Source organism: Saccopteryx leptura, chromosome 3 (genome assembly GCF_036850995.1).
Source record: "Saccopteryx leptura isolate mSacLep1 chromosome 3, mSacLep1_pri_phased_curated, whole genome shotgun sequence".
NCBI classification, from domain to species: domain Eukaryota; kingdom Metazoa; phylum Chordata; class Mammalia; order Chiroptera; family Emballonuridae; genus Saccopteryx; species Saccopteryx leptura.
In genome coordinates, this window is record NC_089505.1 from 226,569,258 (window position 1) to 226,591,935 (window position 22,678).

Sequence of the window (22,678 nt, forward strand, 5' to 3'; positions counted from 1 at the left end):
CCTGGTGAAAGTCTGGTGTGAGGATGGCAAGGTCTCCACCCTCATCCTCCTGCATTTCAAAGGTCTTAGCTCCGGTTCCAAAAAGCACACTAGGACCCCCTGCTTTCAGGTAAGGCTGTGACGGTGACACCACTGTTCTGTGCCACGCACTAGCAGGTGTGTGATTGCCTCCTGCCCTGGGAGATGGTCAGAACCGGGTCAGGACTCCATGTGACAGTTAAGGCAACTGAGGTTCAGAGATGACAGGATGTTCGAGGTCCCACAGGAGAGAGGGGGGGAGCTGGATTCTAACTCAGGTCACTTCTTTTCTGACATATTGCCAGCCTCCTGTGTGTCCCCAGTTCAGCAGGGACCGGAGTGACCAAGACCCAAGCCCTGCCCTCAAGGGCAGATACTTGTGAGGGACAAAGGCAAGTTGACTAACCATAACACAGTATGATGCTTGAGGATGGTAAACTGGGGTCCCGAAGGAGAGGGCCCCAACCCTGCCTGGGGGTGTGGAGGAGGAAACCAGACCTAGCCCTTCAGAGCCCGGAAATGCTGAGAAGATTCTGGGGTTTCCTTACCATCCTCACAGGTACAATTGCTGTTAAAATAACACTAAAATAGAAGATTAGCAGATGAACAGAGACGCCAACTTTGAAGCTGCGTGTGTGTTGTGTGTGAGTGTGTGTGTTTGTATGTGTGTGCGTGTGCCCTGCAGCTCTGTCTGCCGGTTTGTCATCAGCCCAGTCGGGGATACTTGTCACAGTATTCTTCTTGTTCAAATGGGGTTTCCAGAGGAAGGGGCTGGGGAGCTGGGGGAGGAGTGCTGGGCGTGCGAGGCTCTGCAGGGTGCGGGAGCCTGGGGATGCTGTGGGGGGAGGCCACAGTATCAACAGCACCTAGATGCGCAGGCCCTGTGGGTCACCTGGACAGCTTGGAGTTTATCTAAGAGGGGACCACATGTCACTGGAGGCCTACAGCAGGCAGTGTGGTAGGGACATTGTCAGCTTCAGTGTCCAACACCTTTCTGCTCCGTGCTGCCGGCTCCTTTGACCACTGCCGCTGACCGGCAGTGCTAAGCTGGGTGCAGAGAGTTCAGAGTCACTCAAGGGGAGGCCGGGTCAGAGGGCAGAGTCTCCCTCGACACCTCCCTTGTACCAGGAGCTGAGGCCTGAGCATGCACAGGGCAGACAGCCTGGGAGACCGCACACTAGAGAGCTTTCTTCCTTGATCTTCCTCTGGAGGAGAGCGTGAACGCGTTCCCTGCTACCACAAATCATGCAGTCGAGTTCCCCACATTTGGGGAAATCGCAGGGGTCAGCACATCCAGAGTGCAATGGATAAGCCTCACCCTGGGAAAACCACCTTCCTGACCATGGTATCTCCCCTGCCAGGTAAGGATGAGCTTTTTTCTTTTTAATTGATATTTGCATAACACAAAATTCACTATTTTTTTTCTTTTTTCTCTTCTATTGAATTATTGGGGTGACATTACTTAATAAAATTATGTAGGTTTCAGTTATGCAATTCTATAATACATTGTACAAAATTAACTATTTTAAAGTGTATCATCCAGTGGTATTTAGTACATTCACAATGTCATGCAACCAACTCTATCTAGTCCCGAAATATTTTCACCTTTCCAAAAGAAATTCTGGTACCCAGTAAGCAGTATCCCCTGTTGCCCCCAATATTCTCCTCTAATCTTGATCACTACTAATCTTCGTTTTGTTTCTATGGATTTACCTGTAGACATTTTATATAAATGGAATCATACAATATGTGGCCTTTTATGTCTGGATTCTTCCTCCCTCCCTCCTTCCCTCCCTCCCTTCCAACCTTTCTTTCTTCCTTCCTTAATGTTTGTCTCACCTAAAAAATTATTTTCACAGAACTTTTTGGCTTTTCTTTTAAGAGAGAGAGAGGAAGGGAGAGAGATGAGAAGCATCAACTCACGGTTGCGTACTTCAGTTGTTCTCTGATTGCTTCTCCTAGTGCTTTGGCCTGGGGCTGGGTTGGGGGGGCTCAAGCCGAGCCAGTGACACCTTGTTGAAGCCAGTGACCTTGGGCTCAAGTCAGCAGCCCTGGGCTTCAAGCCAGTGACCCTGGGATCATTTCAACGATCCTACGCTCAGACTGGATGAGCCCATGCTCAAGCTGGCAACCTTGGGGTTTTGAAACTGGGACCTCAGCATCCCAGGTTGATGCTCTATCCACTGAGCCATCACTGGTCAGGCTTGTATTAAATTATTTATAAACATCATCAGCCGGTTAGCTTAGTCAGTTAAAAGTGTCAATCTGAAACAACAAGGTTGTGGGTTTGATCGGCAGTCAGGGTACACATTGGGAAGCAACCAAAAAATGCACGACTGAATAGAACAACAAATGGTTCTCTTCCCCCTCCCCACTCTCTCCCTTCTTCTCTCTGTCTTTCTAAAAATCAATAACAAACCCAGGCTGGATATCTCAGTTGGTTGGAGCATTGTCCAGGAGCGCGGTGGTTGCTGGGTTTGATTCTCCAGTCAGGGCACACACAGGAGCAGCTCGATGTTTCTATCTCTCTCTCCCTGCCTCTCTCAAAACAAATAAATTAGAAACAAAAAACAAACATCATTAGCTTTAAATAAATGAGTATGCTTTGTAAGTTGGTTTATTTATGAAAAATATATAGTCTCTCCCTGTTTAAGTGAAACCATCATTTAAGCTCTTTTAGAGTTGGATTCTTTTATTAGTATAATGTTTTTAAAGTCATCCATGTTGCAGCATGTATCAGTATGTGGCTCCTTTCTGAATAATATTCTGTTGTTTGTATATTCAACATTTTGTTTATCCGTTTATTTATTAATGAACATTTGAGGTTTTTTTCTTCTTCAACTTTCTGAGGAACTGTCCCACTGTTTTCCCTAGTAACTGCACCATTTTACATTTTTACCAATAACATATGAGGGTTTCAATTTCCCCACATCTTCAATAACACTTGTTACACACACACACACACACACACACACACACATTCATTTTAGAAGCTATAAGAATATATCTCATTGTCATTTTGATTTGCATTTCCCTAATGACTAATGATGTAAACATCTTTTATTTCTCTTTTTGAAGATTTTATTTATTGATTTTTAGAGAGAGGAGAGAAGAGAGAGAGAGAGAGAGAGAAGCAGGAAGCATCAACTCTTAGTTACTTCTCATATGTGCCTTGACAGGGCAAGCCTTGGGTTTTGAGAACTGGTGACCACAGCGTTTCGGGTCAACACTTTATCCACTGTGCCACCTCAGGCTATGATGTAAATGTCCTTTCATGTGCTTGTTGGCTATTTGTATTTCTTCTTTGTCTATTCAAATCCTTTACCCATTTTAAAAATTGGATTGTCTTTTTATTGTTGAGTTATAAGAGCTCTTTTTAAAGTGTTCACTACTGGTGTACAGAAACACAACTGATTTTCTATGTTGATCTTGTACAAAAGTGGTTGTGGATCAGGACCCAAAGATCTTAGTTGGATCATTACCATTATTTGGCTCTTTCAGCCCCGGGGTCTTGATTTCCTTGTTTGATAAATGCAGATAAGATACCAACCAGCCTTGTCTATCTCAATGGATTTTCTTCAGGGACAAAGGAAACCAGGACTTGGTTTTAAAATGTTTGTTCAATTGAACTCTCAGAGACTAAGCCAGGCATTCTCAGGGGAGCAGGAGCCTCTGGGATGGATCATGGTTTGTAGATTTATGGGGTTCTCTTTTGATTGTCTCAGTGTTTGGGTGGGGAGAGGGAACTACTGGCATTTAATAGATGAGAACTAAGGATGCCAAATGTTCTACAACTGGGAGATGGCACCAAACAGAAAACCGTGAACTCCCACAACCTGCCAGACTCTCGGAGTCCTTCCAGACCGTGTCCTGGTGAGGGGCCTTATTCCTCATGACCCAGGTCCCAGAATGAGCTCCATTTCATACGTCAACAGAGCCTTCCTTACTTCTTTCATTCTTTTCATCTCATTTGTATTTCATTTCATTTTTATTTGTACTTATCTTTTAGTCATTGACTAGAACAATGACTGGAATTCAATGTCTTATCTAAATAAACAGGCAAATGCCTATTTTCCTATTGGGTTGTTTATATTTTCTTATTCATTGGTAGAAGCTTTTTGTCTGTTAGGGATATATAAATCAGAGCCAAGTCAGGAGACAAGTCATAACAGTAATTTAAACAGAGAAAATTAAGTTGAGCCTTGGCCAGGTAGGTCAGTTGGTTAGAGCATTGCCCTGATACACCAAGGTTGTGAGTTCAATCCCTGGCCAGGGCACATACAAGAATAAGCCAATGAATGCATAAATAAGTGGAACAACAAATGAATATTTCTCTCTCCCTTCCTCTCTCTCTAAAAATCAATAAATAGCCCTGGCCGGATAGCTCTGTTGGTTAGAACATCATCCTGATGCAGAAGTTGCCTGTTTAATCCCTGGTCAGGCATGCACAGGAACATATTGATGTTTCTGTCTCTTTCTCTCTTTTCCCCTCTCTCTAAAATCAATAAAGAAAATAAAAATCAATAAAGAAAATTAAATTTAAAGATTTTTTTAAACTAATAACAGGTGGTTAACTACTAAAATGGTACAAGAAGACTCTGAGGCAAGGATTAGCAAGCTTTTTTTGGTAAAGGACCAGGTAACAAATATTTTAGGCTTTGTGGAATACCAGGCATAATTAAAGATATATAGCAACACAGAAAACAAAATTTTAAACTTTTGTATTGATAAAATTAAAACTAACATAGTTGAGTACAAGCTTTGGAATAAAGTTCTTTAATAAACAGAAGGGGATCTATTTAACTGGGATAACATTTTGCTTAGTTGGAGTTTAAATGCAAAAACCATTTTTAGATGAAGGGCAGCACAAAAACAGGCAGAGCACTGGACTTGGCTGTAGGCTGCCATTGCTCACCCTTGATGTTTGATGGAAGGTGAACGTAATAAGGACAGAAACTTGGAAGAGAGGCTCCCCACATGACTGAGATTCAGACCTCTGCAGAGAGAATGTGGATGCCACAGGTAACACAGCCCACCAGTGACAAAGAAATCTGTCAGAGGGTATGGGCTACAGCTAGATCACACACACAGAGGCACAGACTTGCTGCCCCAGAAAACTGGCAACCCTGGAAAAAGAAAGTTCCTTCCTCCTGCTCACAGTTTTAATATGTTCCTCCAGCGCCCTCTCCTGCAGACTAACATCAAGCCAACTGGCAAAAGGAGACCCGTCTACAGCATCCCGTTTCACAAAGCTGCAAGAAGCTGCTTGGAGATAAGAGGCATCAGTTTAATAACTGGCACAGTGCTATTAATATAGAGTATACCAATATGTTGCTTGCCTTTAAAAATATTTACTTATTGAAAAGTTAATAGTCTCATCTGGCTGGGTAGTTCAGTTGGCAGAGCATCGATCTGATACACCAAGGTTGCTGGCTTGATCCCTGGTCAGGGCACATAACAAGAATCAATTAATGAATGCATAAATGAGTGTAACAAGCGTATGTTTCTCTCTTATTTGTCTCTAAAATCAGTATTTTTTTAAAAAGAAAGGTAATAGTCTCATATAATATAAAATTTAAAATAGAAATGTACACTTTAAAATGTTAGTCTACTTGTCAACCCTGCCGCCTACTCACTCAGCTACTAATCCCCGAGCTCAGAGTTATCGGTGTCTGTGCATCTTTCTGGAGCTGTTCTAGGCACATGTACAATGCTTGCCTTCTACTTTCTGTTTTGAAATACTACAACAAAATCATGTCATACACGGATTTAATATTTTTTCTTCTTTTATGGTCCCTGGTTAATGTGTATTGTTCAGGAAGGCCATTCATACTCCAAGATTAAAAACAATTTCCCTCTAATAGCTCTATATTTTAGTTTTTACATTTATGTCATTAATTATCTGGGTTTTATATTTGAAAAGAGCCTGAGTTTGGAATCTAAATTGTTTTCTTGGTGGCCTCCCTGCCATTAATCCAGCCTTTACAACGGGTTCAGATCATTTAATGTCAGAACAATACTGTTACTGATTTAATATCAGCAGCAACTGCTGAGGATAGCCTCATCCCACAGGTTCCCGGGCTGCGCGCTTCCTCTGCCAGGCGGCTGCTTCTCTCTGCGGGACTTGCTTCCCTCCTGGGCGGCGCCTTGGTCTCCGTCGCTCTTCCTCCTGCGCTCTCGTTTTCCTGCGCTTCCCGGCCCCACCCGCGCCTGTCGCCCATTCTCTTTGTGGGGACTCGCCGCGCTCGCGCGAGGCTCCCTCCGCCGCTCTGCGGGTTCCTCCTGGCCGCATCCGCCCTCTCTCCCTGGACCTTCTGCTGTGGCCTCTGTCTTGATCGCCCGCCTGACGCACGCAAGGCGGCTGGCAGCTTCTCGGTGCTGTGCTGCGTGGGGGCCAGTGGTCTTTCCTTGCACAGGTGGGCTTGCAGGACACGGGTTTTTGAAGAGATGGTCGTGCTTTTTCTGATAATGGTTTAGACTTTGCAGCCTGTCTGGAGCGATGAATTTTGGACCGTGGGGGTAACGGGCTTTGCACTGTTCTTCGCCTTTTGTAAGAACCGGAGGACTTCTGGGAGCTTTTGAAGGATAGTCTGTCTCTGCTCCAGCGTCGGAGGTCGGGATGCAGTGGGGCCCCTTTTTTCGGAAGTCTTCTGTCACCTTTCTAAAGCAAATCAGTTGTAATCCTCTGGCTCTCTGCTTTACAATGTAATCTTCAAGTTCATGTTGAAAAGTGTGGTAAGACAGCGTTTTCCATTTTATTGACTATGGATGAATCTTGTAAGATGAAGGAAATGTTTTGCTAAATGTTATTTAAATTATTTAAATAACATTTAAAATTTACATCGAATTACATTAATTTATTTTTATTTTTTATTAAATGAGAGGCTGGGAGACAGAGACAGACTCCCGCATGCATCCCAACCAGGATCCACCCGGCAAGCCCCGTCTGGAGCTGATGCTCTGCCCATCTGGCGCTAGGCTTGCAACTGAGCTATTTTTAGCACCTGAGGTGGAGGTTCCACAGAGTCATCCTCAGCGCCCAGGGTCCTTGTGCTAGAAACAATAGAGCCATGGCTGCGGGAGGGGAAGAGAAAGAGAGAGAGGAGGGGTTGGGGTGGAGAAGCCGCAGATTGCTTTTCCTGTGTGCCCTGACAGGGAATCGAACCCAGAACATCCACACACGCTGGCTCTACCACTGAGCCAACTGTCCAGGGCTCCCTTCTTTTACTTCTTAGAAAAATAGAATGTTGTAGAAGTCCCAGAACCACAAATGTTCTTCTCGAGCTAATCAGTTTCTGAATTCTTGGATTTTTTTTTTTTTAGTTTAATGTTCTACACTGGAAATATCTAGGCAAGTCTAATAGAAAATCTCATGTGACCCCATATTTTCCAAGACCAGTGAGAATCAGATGTGCCTCTGGGTAATGCAAATGAGGGAACTGATTATTACCCCGTGTATTCATCTCAAAATCAGAAAGAAGGTGAGTGAAAAGTTACACGGCTTGCTGCGTATTTTACCAGATTATCATTACTAATTTCTTGGGCAAAGTGGCAAAGTAGTGTAACTGCCACTGCTTGCCAAACACTAACACATCTATATGTTCAGTATAGAAATGACAGCATAAAAGTTTTTAAAACACTTTACTCTATAATAGTTATCTTGAAAAAAAAAAAAAAGATTTATAATAGTTATCTTGAATTTGAGACACTGTATGTAATTTTAAATCCCTCCCCAGCAATGCCAAATATATGTGTCAAGAGACTGTGTTTCAAAACTTCAGTGTTTAATTTAGCTGAATACCAAGTAATTGACTCAAATTACTTTGAGAGAAATAAATATATCTTTAAAAAAATTGAAAAACATTAACAACTCAGAAAATCTGTATTACAGTCACAAAGCAGTAAAAGTAAGACATTTCAGGAAAAGCCAATAAATTTTGTTTTCTTTAAGTATATTATTATAACCCTTTTCAGTTCACAATTTTCCTGATATATGTAGAAAGTTTTTTACCAATTCATGATAGTGTCTAATTATTAATATCATTGTTGTGAGAAATGTAACTATTCAATATAGTAAAATACCACTAATCACGGTAATAATATCCAAAGTTGTATCTAACACTGATTATATACTTAATACTAAGTTGCTAACTACTTTTATGGATCGTTTTATATTTACAACTCAACAACCTCATGAGATAGGAAAAGTAACTTACTGATTTCTATTGTAGTGCATGGCTGGGATTTTTATTAAGAACGGACTCTGGCCCTGGCCGGTTGGCTCAGTGGTAGAGCATCGACCTGGCGTATGGAAGTCCCGGGTTCGATTCCTGGCCAGGGCACACAGAAGCGCCCATCTGCTTCTCCACCCCTCCCCCTCTCCTTCCTCTCTGTCTCTCTTTTCCCCTCCTGCAGCCGAGGCTCCACTGGAGCAAAGATGGCCCGGGCGCTGGGGATGGCTCCTTGGCCAATGCTCCAGGCGCTAGAGTGGCTCTGGTCGCAACAGAGCGACGCCCCGGAGGGGCAGAGCATCGCCCCCTGGTGGGCGTGCTGGGTGGATCCCGGTCGGGCGCATGCGGGAGTCTGTCTCTCTCTCCCCGTTTCCGGCTTCAGAAAAATACAGGAAAATAAATACATAATTAAATAAAAAGAAAAATACAAAAAATAAAATAAAAAAAGAATGGACTCTGTGCCAGATGCCGTTCCTAGTGCTGTGCAAGTCTTAACTCATTCCTCACAAATTCCCACAAAACATGGGCTCTCATTATCTCACTACAGGGATGAGGAGATTGAAGTTCTGAAGTGACCTGCCTGATACCACATAGCTTTAAGTGACACAGCCAACACTCAAACTCGGGCAGTCTGGCTCAAACTCAGGGTCTTCCTGTCTTTGTGGAGCTGTTTTCCCATTTTTCAGATGAAAAAGAGAATGCACAGGACACTTGCTCAAGGCTCAAAACTTGGCCCTGTCCTCCTTCCAATCTCATTTTTTCCCCATTTTATCGCACAGGAAAAGTGGGTGTGGCTTAAAAGAGTGCACAGTGACTCTCAGGGAAAAGTACACCCTGTGAGAATGCAGTTAATCAGGTGCTAAGGTAGGAGACTCACTTCATATACACCTGAGACAGAGGAGGCGACGAGATGAGACCACACTCCTTCGTGAGCCTCCCTGCATCTTCAGAGTGCTGGCTTCTGAAACAGGGTAAAGGGGCTGCTCCCATCCGAAATCAGCCTCGAAGGCATCCATCAGTCTTGTGGCAACTTTGACTTTATGGGTTTGCCTGGGCTCGAAGCCAGGGTCAGAGTCTATCTTCATGGCTTCCGTTGCCAGCCGTTTCCTAGATTTTTGGGTTATTAGATTAGGTCATGGGTTTGGAAAGTCACAGGTCAGCAATGGAAACACAAGAGTAACTCCTTGCAGGGTGAAAACCATAAATTTCTATTTTCTTACTTTCTGACATGCATTCATAACCTGTCTTTAACAGAATTTGTCAATAGTGCCAGCCCAGCCACATGCAAAAGACAATTCCCCCATAAAGATGATTTATTTTCAACTTTGTACACGATTCTTTTTTAAATAAAAAAAAATTTATTATATAGATTTTAGAGAAAGGGAGAGGAGACAGGTACATCGACCTGGTCCTGTATGTGTCCTGACCATCAGCCTCAACCAGGGCTCACTGTGAATGTCACTCCATAGGATTACTGAGTGCACAGCCAGCCACATGCACTGCACTCAGAGCTCTGGGCTAGAGAATCTATTAACAGAAATTTACCATCCTTTGATTTTTACACCAGATTTATCCACAACCCTGTACCTTATTTCCAGCTTTTAACATTATCTTTTTTCCTCTGCTGTTGCAGAACCTGGACAAGCAATATCATACATCTACATAATGTGTGTAAGACAGAAAGTCAGTGATTGGCCTATTTTAAATAGGTTAAAATTAATTTTTTAAATTTAGAGTTCCTGAGAGATGTTCGATGTGGAACAAATTTGATTTGATCACAGCGTTGTTGATGCTGCTTATTTGAATTGTAAGAGCTGGAGTTTGTGGCTTTGATAGGTGGGCTTTGCCATTATAATTGTGAAATGGAGCTACAAAGGTCGTCATCAAATCCTAGAATTAGAAGAAAGTAATCTGATTCACCTTGCCGGTTTACTGAAGATACATTTTAATGGTCAAATGAAATATACCAGCACTCCATCACCTTTGCATCTGACCAGTAAATTTTGTTTGCTAATGTTTTTTTTTTTTTTTTTTGTATTTTTCTGAAGCTGGAAACGGGGACAGTCAGACAGACTCCCGCATGCGCCCGACCGGGATCCACCCGGCACGCCCACCAGGGGCGATGCTCTGCCCACCAGGGGGCGTCGCTCTGCCATGACCAGAGCCACTCTAGTGCCTGGGCAGAGGCCAAGGAGCCATCCCCAGCGCCCGGGCCATCTTTGCTCCAATGGAGCCTTGGCTGTGGGAGGGGAAGAGAGAGACAGAGAGGAAGGGGGGGGGGTGGAGAAGCAAATGGGCGCTTCTCCTATTTGCCCTGGCCGGGAATCGAACCCGGGTCCCCCGCACGCCAGGCCGACGCTCTACCGCTGAGCCAACCGGCCAGGGCCTGTTTGCTAATGTTTTAAATGCCCAGCAAATGTTCTTCTAATTGCAATTTTCTTTATTTTCTTTACTGGATTGGATTCTATAAACTGAACACAGAAGGTAACTGAATTTCTCATTTCTATACAGACACACACAGCCCAAATTCTCTACAATGCATGTTACATGGAATGATTTCTGACAAATGAAAAAACACAGTAACAGGTTTTTGTTGTTAACTCCCACTTCTAAATTTAGTTTGTTGGTGGTGTGTGTTTGTAAAATTGTGACAGGGTTTCCACCTAGCTAGGGAGAAACTCACTTCCATGTTAGAATTGTAACAATCACTAGGAAACTGCTATAGCATCTCATTTCTTTTTAGCGGAGTTCTGGAGCAATCTCTTATACCTGTAACATGTGGAGAAAGGTGTGTCGAGTCCACAACCAGACACTGATGCCAATAAACTGAGTCAAAATATTATATGAACACTTTAATGTAAAATGCTTAACACTTAAAATTAGCAAAGCTTCTTTTAAATTAAAACTTTATTTAACTAAAGATGGTTAATCCCAAGAATTATACAGTAGCTGATTTCTGCTCTATAATGCCAGTCCTAATGCACAACGGTAAGAATGGCCTGGGTAGCTGTCATTTCCTCCATTGCTCTTCTAAACCCTAAGGAGTGGGGAGGGGACACACAGACAGACACAGAACAAATACAACCCAAATAAACTGTGCAGTTATTCCTACTAGTTACAACCCATTTTGACTGAGCCATCCAACCAAACGGCTAGAGAAGAACTGCAGTGTTGTTCCAGAGCTGAGAAGAGGTTTTATTTTTACAGCTTGGTAGAAGTTTTGCACTAGGTGAGAAGTCACAGTTTAAGGGTTCATGTTCTGTAAATAGTTACTACATATACACATTTAGTGTCTGTAAACACTAGAAATATACATTAGACAGAGTACCCACACCAGGTACAGTTTAAAAAAGATGAGGTAACATGAATCTCAATGTCCACAGGAGTCCTGCCTGAAGAGTTTGAACAGCTGCCAGGATTCACTTCCAATATACAGGGGTTAAGGCGTCTCGGGGACCCTCAAGGTTTGCCAAAACTGGATTCACTGGCTTTCAGCATAGCAACTGCATCTTTGACGGCATGGTAGATAACATTCTTCACCTAAAGGAATGGGAGAAGATATGGTCAGTTTACTGTTAAATCTAAAATTATAAAAAACAAAAATTTCCCCTACCAATTTTAATACCATTCTCTCAGAAATTAAAACTCAATATTCAATATGGAATGTCACTACTTGAAAGGACCAATGCCCTATACCTTTCAAACCCATGCCCCCTTTGAAGAACGCAAAAGACCCCTTGCACAGGCTTCGATGCCACAGGGCCCTACCCCTGGTGAGTGCAAGGAGAGGCAAGTCCAAAGGTACCGTTTTATTTTTCAGAGTTTATATTTCTTCCCCAGTTTTCCAAACATGAAATTATATGTTACATAGTTGACTATTAAAAGCCTCTGGCACCCTCTCTGGGCCCCAGAGACTCAGTTCTGCTCTCCAGGGTTGAGAACACTGCGGCACTACAGGTCTGTGTTCAAAACCCATCTGGCAGCTGAGCCAGGACCAAAAGCCAGATCTATTCATTGTAATACTAAAGAGTCAGACATAGTCTCATACAGTCTCATGAATATCAAACCAAGGTGAGATTAGGCGTTTCAGACTCCTTTGCCTAAGCAGACAGTGAAGTTAGATATAAAGCCAGTTCAACTCACTGTACCACATGGGAGTTCACAGGACTCTTTATAAGTGATGGGCCACAAAGCCAGAGTCAGTGAATGTCAGGACTCAGTGCTAGTTTTACCTGTAATTTATCTTCATGATTGGTATGCGTCTGTGACAGGTAACGGAATTCCTGAGTAAGCCAGAAGCAGTGTTTAACATGCTCTGGAGAAACAAAATCTTCAGCCACTTTGATACAGCTATATAAGTTATGAACCTGAAAAACACCAAGACACATCAGTAACACACACAAAAGTTCGCAGTAAAATGAGAGTAAAGAACAAAAGCAATGTTTCTTGCCTGATGTGGAGCTCCTGCTGGGATAAACACCACATCCCCAAGAAACTGCACAATAGCCCAGCCTTGAACTCCATACTCTTGGTGAAGACGCTTTCTTAAAGATCGGTCTAAATACCAGCTCTGATCATGAATGGGATCGTGGTCTGCTGGGTTTTCTTGACCTTGCTCTTCTGAAACCTAGAATATATTAAAAATATGATGAAACTGAGCAACATGCTAAGGCCCAATGAAGACATCGCCTCCACCACTGAACAGTGACTGGGGCAGTCAGTAACTGCCAGGCTGCCTTCTTTTTCTTTTTCTTTTTTTTAAGTGAGAGTAGGAGAGATAGAGAGACAGACTCTCACATGCAACCTGACTAGGATCCACCTGGCAACCCCTCTCTGAGGCCAATGCTTGAATCAACTGAGCCATCCTCAGCACTCAGGGCTGACGCTCAAACCAATCAAGTCACTGGCCGCAAGAGAGAGAAGGGGGAGAGGATGGGGAAGACAGGCAGAAGTTGTGTGCCCTGACCTGGGATTGGACCTGAAGTCCACACGCCGGGCCAACACTCCGTCCACTGAGCCAACTGGCCAGGGCCTCCAGGCCTTCCTTATCGTGAGTGCCCCACTGGCAGCAAGAGGCAAGTAGTACTCAAAGACATTAACTGAACGAACTAAGAAAAGACCAAAAGACAATGTGGTTTCCCTTCTGTGATATGCTATAAACTGAGACTGGCAGTCTGTATATTTTTGTACATAGGTATTTGGTCTAGACTTTTAAATATAAGTTGGCTCAAGCTCCTTAGAAATAGACTTGCTATTATAAAGTTAATAAAAACTTGTATCCACTTAACAGTCTGAGTTACAAAATAGTTACGAAGATAGCTGTAGCTTAAATTTGTTTATTCTAGACACAGTATCAGGCAGCAAAGACTCAGTGACACCATCAGAAAACAACATGGTGACTAGGTTCTTGAAGACTCAAGTGATCCTTAGCCAGAAACACTGTGGTTCAAAAAAAATGCCAGTGAAGGGCTAGGAGTGCTCCCCTCCATTACTCATGAGCAGCTCAGGGATATCAACCACAAGTAGGTGAGCTGCAACCCGCAGCCTCATTAGCGAACAGGTTAAACCAGGGGTTGGGAACTTATGGCTTGCGAGCCAGATGTGGCTCTTTTGAGGGCTGCATCTGGCTCGCAGACAAATCTTTAATAAAAAAAATAACGTTAAAAATATAAAACATTCTCATGTATTACAATTCATTCATTTCCTACCGCTCATGTTCATGGTTGCAGGTGGCTGGAGCCAATCACAGCTGTCCTCCGGGACAACACCAAATTTTTATTGGATAATGCATAATATACATAGGTCGTTGTATGGCTCTCACGGAATTACATTTTAAAATGTGGCGTTCATGGCTCTCTCAGCCAAAAAGGTTCCTGACTCCTGGGTTAAACATTGAATATATCCTTCTTTTCAGCTGCCTAGAACTTCCACATGTAGCCCTTTGTGAATCACCTGCTGACCACAGGAGACTCTCGAAATCTTTAAAACCTTGGCATCTCCATGGCTCAATTGGAGCGAGTTGGCCCCAGGTGCTGAGAATGGTTCCATGACCTCCACCTCAGGTGCTAAGAATAATAATAGCTTGGTAGTTGAGCAAGAGAGCAATGCCCCGCATGGGCAGAGCACTGCCCCATAGGGGGCTTGCCAGGTGGGTCCCAGTCAGGAGAGCATGCGGGAGTCTGTCACTGCCTCCCCTACTCTCAATAAAAAACAAAAAACAAAAACCTAGGCATCTCTTCCTAATGACCCTACACAGGCTAACAGCCACAACAAGGGCTGGAGGCCTTTCTGACCCGGTTTAAGTCAGTGTAAAAACCAACGGCCTTTTATAAATGACTCAGAACAAGGTAACCAAGGGCCAAGGAGTAATACAAGAACTTAATGAAGATGCACTATAATGGCAAACAGATATAAGAAAAAAGACAAGGGCTCCTCTTTTCTAAGGTGTGAGCTTTCTGGTTTAGAACTGCTTGTTCCTGGCACCAAGCTTCAGCCTACCCAATGTGACACACACCGACTTTAATGCAGTGGTTCTCAAAGTGCACGCCAGGGTGCACTGGTGCACCCTAGAAGATTTCCAGCTCTGCCCTATGGTATTCCAGAGTAATATGTGCCTGTTGGGGATCAAAAAACCAACAGGGTTTTTGGAGTTTAGATTTTTGGGGGACAGAGATATGGGGAATTGGCTGTAAGCTGACAGTCTGCCCAACCCCCCACCTCACTAGCCTGATTAGGTTGCAAAAGGCTGTTAAGCTGTGGTGCTGGATTGTTTACACTACCCCCCATGTTCCCCGGAAAGACAGGAGGCAAGTTTCTTCTATCCTTCGTTTGGTGTAAAGTTAAGATGATATGTATGGTGGGGGTTTTGGATTGATGATTAAACATAAGAAATTGTCTCTTGAAGCCTTCTGGATTTCTATAAAAGAAGACTATGTGGCAATATCTAAAAAAGCTTTGAACATTTTACTACAACTTTCAACATCCTATTTATGTGAATTAGAATTTTCTACCCTCAACACAATTAAGAGTAAGGAGAGGAATTCTTCAATGTATTGACGAGGAAATGAGAGTTTGCCTTTCAAATATATGCCTAAACATTGAAGAAATCACTAGGACACATCAGGCTCATGTTTCTCATAAACACAAGAATGAAAAAACTTAACACATTCGTGCCAGGACCTGCTGAATTTACTAAATCTTACTAAGAATGTATCTATATATAGAAAAAGATAACTTTTTTGTCATTTATTTTTTAACCTCTCTTTTTTATGAATTCTAAGCATAACTCAAAAAATGTAATATAAAAATGTTTTCTAATGTCAGAATAAATTTAATTTTGTTGTATTTATTTTGTTTAATTACCATAAAAGCACACTTGGATTTTATATTTTTTCTTTAATATTTGACTTAATTATTATAACATATTTCTCAGAAATTTGTATATAGTGCGCCTACAATTATTTGTAGGATTTTAAATGCGCCCCAACTTCAAAAAAGTTTGAGAACCACTGCTTTAATGTTTGAGGTTGTGATAATACCCCAGTAACCCAGTCAGGTCTTGACGTGTAGTAATTTATGAACTGCTATTCTCCATGCCTCCTTTACATGCCAGAGGGTAAGGCGCACACCTTTTTAAGAAAGTCTCGTATCTTCTCCGTGTCCTTAGCAGCATATATGTGCCAGAGGGCCCCTGGTTTCTCTTTTCCTTCAATAAATCGCTTTATTGTTAGTTCATCAGAGTCTCCATCTTGAATAGTTCTAAGGACTTCTGGAGCAAGAGAAAGCAAACATCAGACGCTGGTCCCCAGCTTAGAGGGGAGCCCCACTTTTATGCTCAGCAGCCTACCTTCCTCCTGGTCACACTGTCCTTTGGGAATCCCCACATAGACCATGACATTAGCTGCATCAGACACATCTAAGTGGAGATTTGTTGTTCCGTACTTCCGATCTTCTGGAGTAATCAATCCTGCAGACAGAAAATGCCTTACATTCCCTGAGATGACAGGGGTGCCACATCTTTCCATCCCTGGGGGACACCTGACCACAAGCTGAAGGCTACTTCTCTGATCATGTAAAAGAGAGCAATACTTAACATTAAATTACTTTATCCTTTCAACTAGGAAGAAAATTATTTCTTATTACTTACATGTAAAAATAATGAACCAACTCCTAATACTAGGACTCTGGTTTCTGATGATAGGCAAAATCGGTCCCTCACAGACCCACCCTGAGAACTAAAAATCCTGGATCACAGAATTGGGAAAAAAAATTTATTTTTTTAAAAAAATAATCAATGTGCAAGCAAGAAAAGAAGAAATACACAGGAACTGAAAGTAGAAAGCAGGACTCAGGAGCGGGAAAGTGGACTACTGAAGCTGGGATTTGCCAAAGGGACACTTCTCAACCAGGTGAGCTCAAGCTTTGGTTGTCAGAGCCCAGGAGGTTCTGAAGCTATCCGAAAGCTCAGGGTCCACTCAGATGGGTAGTCTGAGAGAACCTCTCTCACATAGACATGAAGCTGAGACCTCAAATAGCTATCCTCAGGATAGAGGGAACACATGTTCCTCAGTTCTCTCAACTGTAAGAGGAGGGAACCAGAGCAGAAGGTCCCCGTCCATGCTCACGTCGGACACTATAACCTCTGACCCCAAGAAAAGGCTCACCTTGCTCAGCAGTCACTGAAGCTCGCAAGCCCTGCAGTCACCTTAAATGGCCCATTCTGACATAAGGACTCTGCTTACTAAACAGGCAGCAGAGGGAAGCATGGCTTACGGTGGGCAAGCAGGGGCCACTTTCTAACCCACCAGCGCCTGAAACAAGCCTGTCTGGTGTGGAGGAGCCAAACCTGAGACTGTGGCCCTCCACACCTGTCCTGCTGTCCTTTCTCTCCAGCGTGCTGAAATACCAGCCCTAAGAGTGGGTGAAGCACTGGGCATTAGGGGAAAATCACAGGATGCATGAGATGTGCTTTAAAATATAAAGAAAAAATAAAGGGAGGGGATAATGAAATAATTATGGCAAAAAATCAATAGCTGTAATAACTGGGTGAATATATCAGGATACACTGTACCTAATTCTCAAGTTTTGAATGTATTTGGAAAATATTTCTATAATAAAAGGTAAAACAGTAAAATTTAATTAGATAACACCAACTGCCACGATAGATAAAAAGTGAAGTTATACATGACAGCATGGATGAATATCCAAGTCTGTTTCTATTTCTATAAAGCTCAAAAAACAGGTTATAACTGAACAAATAGCCCAAAGTTACACAAATGCACACAGTGAGATCTGCGTGAGGGAACGGTAAACGCACACCACAGGAGGTTGGTGAACACTGAGGCAGGAGGGCGGACACGAACCCAGGAGGGCAAGGAAAGGCAGAGGTACCAAGGCCGGCCAGGGGCCGCCTGCTGTGCCAGAGGGAGCGGGGAAAAGGAGAGCTGTGCAAACAGAGGAAGGGAGGAACACTTATCCAGCCATCAGCTCAAAATCCATCCAATCCCATTACAGGTGACTGCACATTGATAAAACGAGGCTCTAAACCAAGGCAGAACGGAGGTTGTAAAAGCACAACGGTCCCAGGGAAAGGATTCCCAGGAAATAGAAAACCCTGGAAAGAACACCACAGACATCTATGGAAAGAAACATAAGCTGACGTGGTCAGGCTGCTGCACAACAGAGTCCTGGGGTTGGGGGAAGAGTAAGTAAGGGAGACTGGCTCTAGCCTGAAAATCAGGAGACCTGTCCCAGCCCCAGACTTGTCACTAGCTGCCTGTGTAAGATCCAGAGGAGGTCAATGTCCCTCCTAGAGTCTTGAGTACCGGGTCCCATTTGTAAACTGGCAGTGGCGGTGGTGCTGTTGGAACTGGAAAGCAGTTGACTATATGATTTCTCCAAAAAACGTTTCACTCTACTTTGAGGAATCACAGCTCGGACACCCAATCTTTGACAAATGACCACTCTTGAGGGATTAAGAAAAGAAAAGAAAAAAATGGCCGTAGACACAGATAGCATGTAGTGATTAGGGAATAAGGGGCGGGAGGTAGGAGAGGGTTAAGGGGGGACACGGAAGGAGACTCGACTTGGGAGTGGTGAACGCACAGTGCAGTGTACAGATGGTGTATCAGGGAATTAACTGTACTCCTGAAAGCTATGGAATTTTATTAACCAATGTCACTAAAATAAGTTCAATTAAATAAAAAGAAAAATGACCACTCTTCAATGATGTTGTGATAAGTGTTTGAAAGTAAACAGATTTTTATTATTTTGAATCCATAACTGCTTACTCTGGATGAAAACGAGTTTGTCAGAGGAAAGCTTTTATAGAATAACACTGCCTCCTACCTACTGGTATCTAGAGGGACAGGATCTGCTGCCAGGCTATTTAAAACAAGCAGAGAATTTATTCTGTAAACTTCTGAGATGACTGCTTCTACCCTATAAAACTTCATTTCAATAAAACATGGATAATCACATCATGCAACATTACACCGTTTACTTTAGTGGAAGAATGCTTTCATTTATATAAAATCCCTGTAAACTCCCACTGTGAGAGAGTGTGTCCCGAGATCCTGACCATCCAGCTACTTTGAAGGGCGTGAGGGAAGTGAACTCAGGGAGCGTGATACAGTCACACAGATACATTCAGGGCTCTCTAGTCTGAGACCTGAGAAGCAGAGGGAATAAATAAGCAAGGGCGTTTCTGCCTTTCGTGTCCTCTCCTACAGACCACTTCCCACCCTATGCTGGCAGAACTCTCCTGGGCATCTAGTCTATGGAAGTCTCCCCAACCCTGCTCCTGGTGATGCCCTATGCTGAGTCCACTATAACAGAATGGTGGCACTGAGGTCCAAGCACTTGCTCCCCACCTCCCCAGGTCTCTGAAGAACATGGCAAAGATGCCAAAGACTCCATCCTTTCTTCAGGAGGACTGCCATCCCATCCTCAAGCCTAAGAGTTTAGAGTTGGGAATAATTATGGGAAAAAGGAATAAAAAGTCAAAGTAATTTATAAAAGATTTTGAAAAATGGGGGCCAAGTAGTATAAAACAGTAAACTAAATTCACTGAATGATTCAAACACAACTGAAATATCATTTAACAATAAATTGATAAATAACCCTTTCAAAATAGCAACTATAATCCAGACCTGAACAAAGACTCTACATAAAACTGGTCAAAATCACAACAATAATGACAGAAGAAGCTTGTAATTGTGGAAACCAATCTCTATACTGAGTCATGTGCAAACAAAAACCCAATTCAAAGGGCACTTTAAATACCAACAATACTACCCCCATCAACACAGGACATTGCATTTAAGACAAGATGTTAAAATAGCTGGAATGTTTGCAGAATGACCTAAATGTCCAACAACACTGAAATGGTTAAGAAAATTCCATTAATTCTCTAATGTATCATGCGACTATTTAAAATTATCTTACTCAAGACTGTTAAGGACTAAAAAGATAGAATGAAGTTAGTTAGCATCATGGTGGAGTGAGAAGAGACTCCTTTGTTTCTCCCCTTAAATTTACAAGTAGTACGACTATAACTCAACAAAAGATCCCTCCGTTCAACACAGAAACACACCTGAAAGATAGACCCATTGAAACATCTGAAGGTAGGCAGATGGAAATGAGTAGGGGAGACAAAATGGGGGAAGGATAGGAAGGGTTGCCACAGACAAGAGTTGGGCACCAGCAAGCTCAGGAGCCCAAACTGGAGTAGGGAGGGGGTCAAGCCTTCACACTACAGCCTGGATTGTAAGGGGCAGATGCAGCAGTTCCCTGAGAAAAAGCATCTCGCTTCTCCCTTAAGCCCCACTACAGCAGACCCTGGTAGAAAAGGCTGGGAATCTTAAAACAACACAGCACTGCTGACAGCCATTACTGGAAGCAAGCAGAGCCACTAATGTTAAACTTGCCTTCATAGCCCCATCCGTCCAGGCAGGCCTGGTAAAGAGATGAGAAGCCCCAGACAGTGTGGCAATACCCACGGCTGATGTTGGCGGGGTAGGGGGAGAGGCATTGCCACAAGATATTAAAATCCCCCCTCCCCCACAGAGCCCAGCAGAGGCAGTGGAGACATTTCAAAAAAACACAGTGGGGTCAGTGATCGTTGGTTAAAAAAAAAAAAGTGGTGCTGGAACTTACAAATCCAGGTTTGTACCACCCACCGTATACCCCCACCACAGTGTAATGCCTCATAACCGAGGTGAGCCAGTCACAGTGGAGACACCCATATTCCAGTGGGTATGCAGCATTTTCTTTAATCAAAGCAATGCTGATTCACCACATTTCCAGAGGTGCAAATAGTTCAGGTAAGAGAAAAAACAAAACTGTACTATAACACCATCTAGTGGAAAATAAAAGAAAGTACCCTACTTATCCTAGCAATCTGCTACATTGTTGAGAATAAAACAACATCTAAACAACAAAAGAACTTGTGCCTCAAACACACAGGCAGGAAATAAATAATCCAACAAATATCATGAACAACCACGGTAATGTGGGAGCACAGAAAGAAAATGAAGTCTCCAGACACTAAATTCAAAGAAATGGGAGATGTGACTTAAGTGACAGAGAACTTAAGAGTGTAGTTATGAAGAAGCTCAATAAAATCTAAGAGAACTCAGAAAGGCAGTTCAATGAGCTCAGAAAGAAAATTAATGAACTCAAGTAGTTTACCAAAGAGATTTTAACTATAAAAAGAACCAAATAAATTCTGAAAATGAAAAAAAAAATGAGAAGACTTCATTAGAGAACACTGGAAACAAAGCAGACCAGATGGAAGAGAAAATTAGCAAGCTTGAAGATAGGAGCCTAGAAATGACCTAGGCCAGTGGTCGGCAAACTCATTAGTGAACAGAGCCAAATATCAACAGTACAAGCATTGAAATTTCTGTTGAGAGCCAAATTTTTTAAACTTAAACTATATAGGTAGGGGCATTTCTTATCGAGGTAGCGCCCGCATGTGGTATTTTGTGGAAGAGCCACACTCAAGGGGCCAAAGAGCTGCATGTGGCTCACGAGCCGCAGTTTGCCGACCAGGGACCTAGGGGAAGAATAGAACCAAAAGTTAAAAAAAAAAGAAAGAAGGAAAGGAAGAACTCTGATTCCATTAGAAAGGACATCAGGATAAAGAGTAAACCAGAAGGAAACACGGAGCCTTCACAAAGCAATGAGAAATTCCCAAGCCAATGAAAAAAACTGGACTTCAGAATAGAGGAAACTAACAGAATACCTAATTATATCAATGCAAAAACACCTTTAGCAGGACATTTTTTTTTTCCAAACTGTCAAAATTTAATGACAGAGAAAGAATTCTTAAGGCAGCCAGGGAAAGGACTATAACCTACAAAGAAAATCCCATTACATTATCATCAGACTCTTCAATAGCAACCTTACAAGCCAGGAAAGAGTGGAATGAAATATTCAAAATATTGAAAGAGAGAAACAACCAGCCAAGATCATACAAAACTTCAGAGAGAAGCAGAAAACTGCAATTCCATTTCAGAATAGTGTATTAAACACTTAACTGTAACAAATATTAAAGAAGAAAAAGCATACTAAAAAAAGATAACTTCTGTGATTAGAAACACTCAACATAAAAAGAAATGATTTGTAACTACAAGCATAAAAGCAGAGGAAAAGCAGAGGAAGAGCCCTGGCCGGCTAGCTCAGTGGTAGAGCATTGGCACAGCATGCAGAAGTCCCAGGTTCAATTCCCGCCCAGGGCACAAAGAAGCGCCCATCTGCTTTTCCATCTTTCCCCCTCTCCTTTCTCTCTCTCTGTCTGTCTCTCCCCCCTCCTGCAGCCAAGGCTCTACTGGAGCAAAGTTGGCCCAGGCACTGAGAATGGCTCCATGGCCTTTGCCTCAGGTGCTAGAATGGCTCTGGTGCAGCAGAGCATCACCTCCTGGTGGACATGCCGGGTGGATCCTGGTTGGGCGCATGCGGGAGTCTGTCTCTCTGCCTCCCTGCTTCTCACTTCAGAAAAGTTAAAAAAAAAAAAAAATGGCAGAGGAAGAAAAGAACTAAACTTGCAAAGGTGATGAAGTTAAGATGCAATCAGAAGAAAAAGGACTACAGTATGCAAAAAACTTTTTTTTTTTAACATATACCTAATAATGGTAACCCCAAAACAAAAATCTAGCACCAAGACAGGTAACATAAAAAAGAGGAAGTAGAAAAAAAATCACAGAACATCACTAAACTAATATAGCAGACAAAACAGAAGGGAAAAGAAACAGTGAAGATACAGAGCAAATAGAAGACAAACTGTAAAATGGTTATAGTAAGTCCTCATATATCAATAATCACCCTAAATGAAAATGGACTGAACTCACCCATCAAAACGCACAGAGTAGTGGGATGCATTAAAAAACAAGACCTGACTACATGTCACCTGCAGGAGACTCACCTTG

The 22,678-nt window shown here is 42.8% G+C and overlaps 1 protein-coding gene, 1 long non-coding RNA gene and 1 other non-coding gene across 6 annotated transcripts in view; 1 reads left to right on the top strand and 2 right to left on the bottom strand.

Annotated features, from left to right (window-relative positions):
• The first annotated feature begins 71 nt into the window (after window positions 1–71).
• Window positions 72–18,467, top strand: LOC136400681 (uncharacterized). 2 transcript variants are annotated; one of them, XR_010750352.1, is made up of 4 exons: window positions 72–109; window positions 1,147–1,379; window positions 16,450–16,657; window positions 17,763–18,467. It is a non-coding gene; the product is annotated as an uncharacterized lncRNA (long non-coding RNA). The 2 variants fall into 2 exon arrangements; XR_010750353.1 differs by lacking the exons at window positions 72–109; window positions 1,147–1,379 and adding an exon at window positions 7,346–7,499.
• Window positions 1,226–1,387, bottom strand: LOC136401716 (U1 spliceosomal RNA). The gene has a single exon (XR_010750722.1). It is a non-coding gene; the product is annotated as a U1 spliceosomal RNA (small nuclear RNA).
• Window positions 10,656–22,678, bottom strand: part of KDM3A (lysine demethylase 3A) — a 71,316-nt gene continuing 59,293 nt past the window's right edge. For 2 of the 3 annotated variants that reach the window (XM_066377759.1, XM_066377761.1), the window contains exons 22-26: window positions 16,096–16,215; window positions 15,878–16,017; window positions 12,700–12,876; window positions 12,482–12,616; window positions 10,657–11,789 (exon numbers count right to left, since the gene is read on the bottom strand). In XM_066377759.1, the coding sequence (XP_066233856.1) occupies window positions 11,709–11,789; window positions 12,482–12,616; window positions 12,700–12,876; window positions 15,878–16,017; window positions 16,096–16,215 (653 nt within the window). In that variant the 3' untranslated portion in view covers window positions 10,657–11,708. Of the gene's footprint in view, window positions 11,790–12,481; window positions 12,617–12,699; window positions 12,877–15,877; window positions 16,018–16,095; window positions 16,216–22,678 lie in introns of all 3 variants that reach the window. The other variant, XM_066377762.1, reaches the window with a different exon arrangement.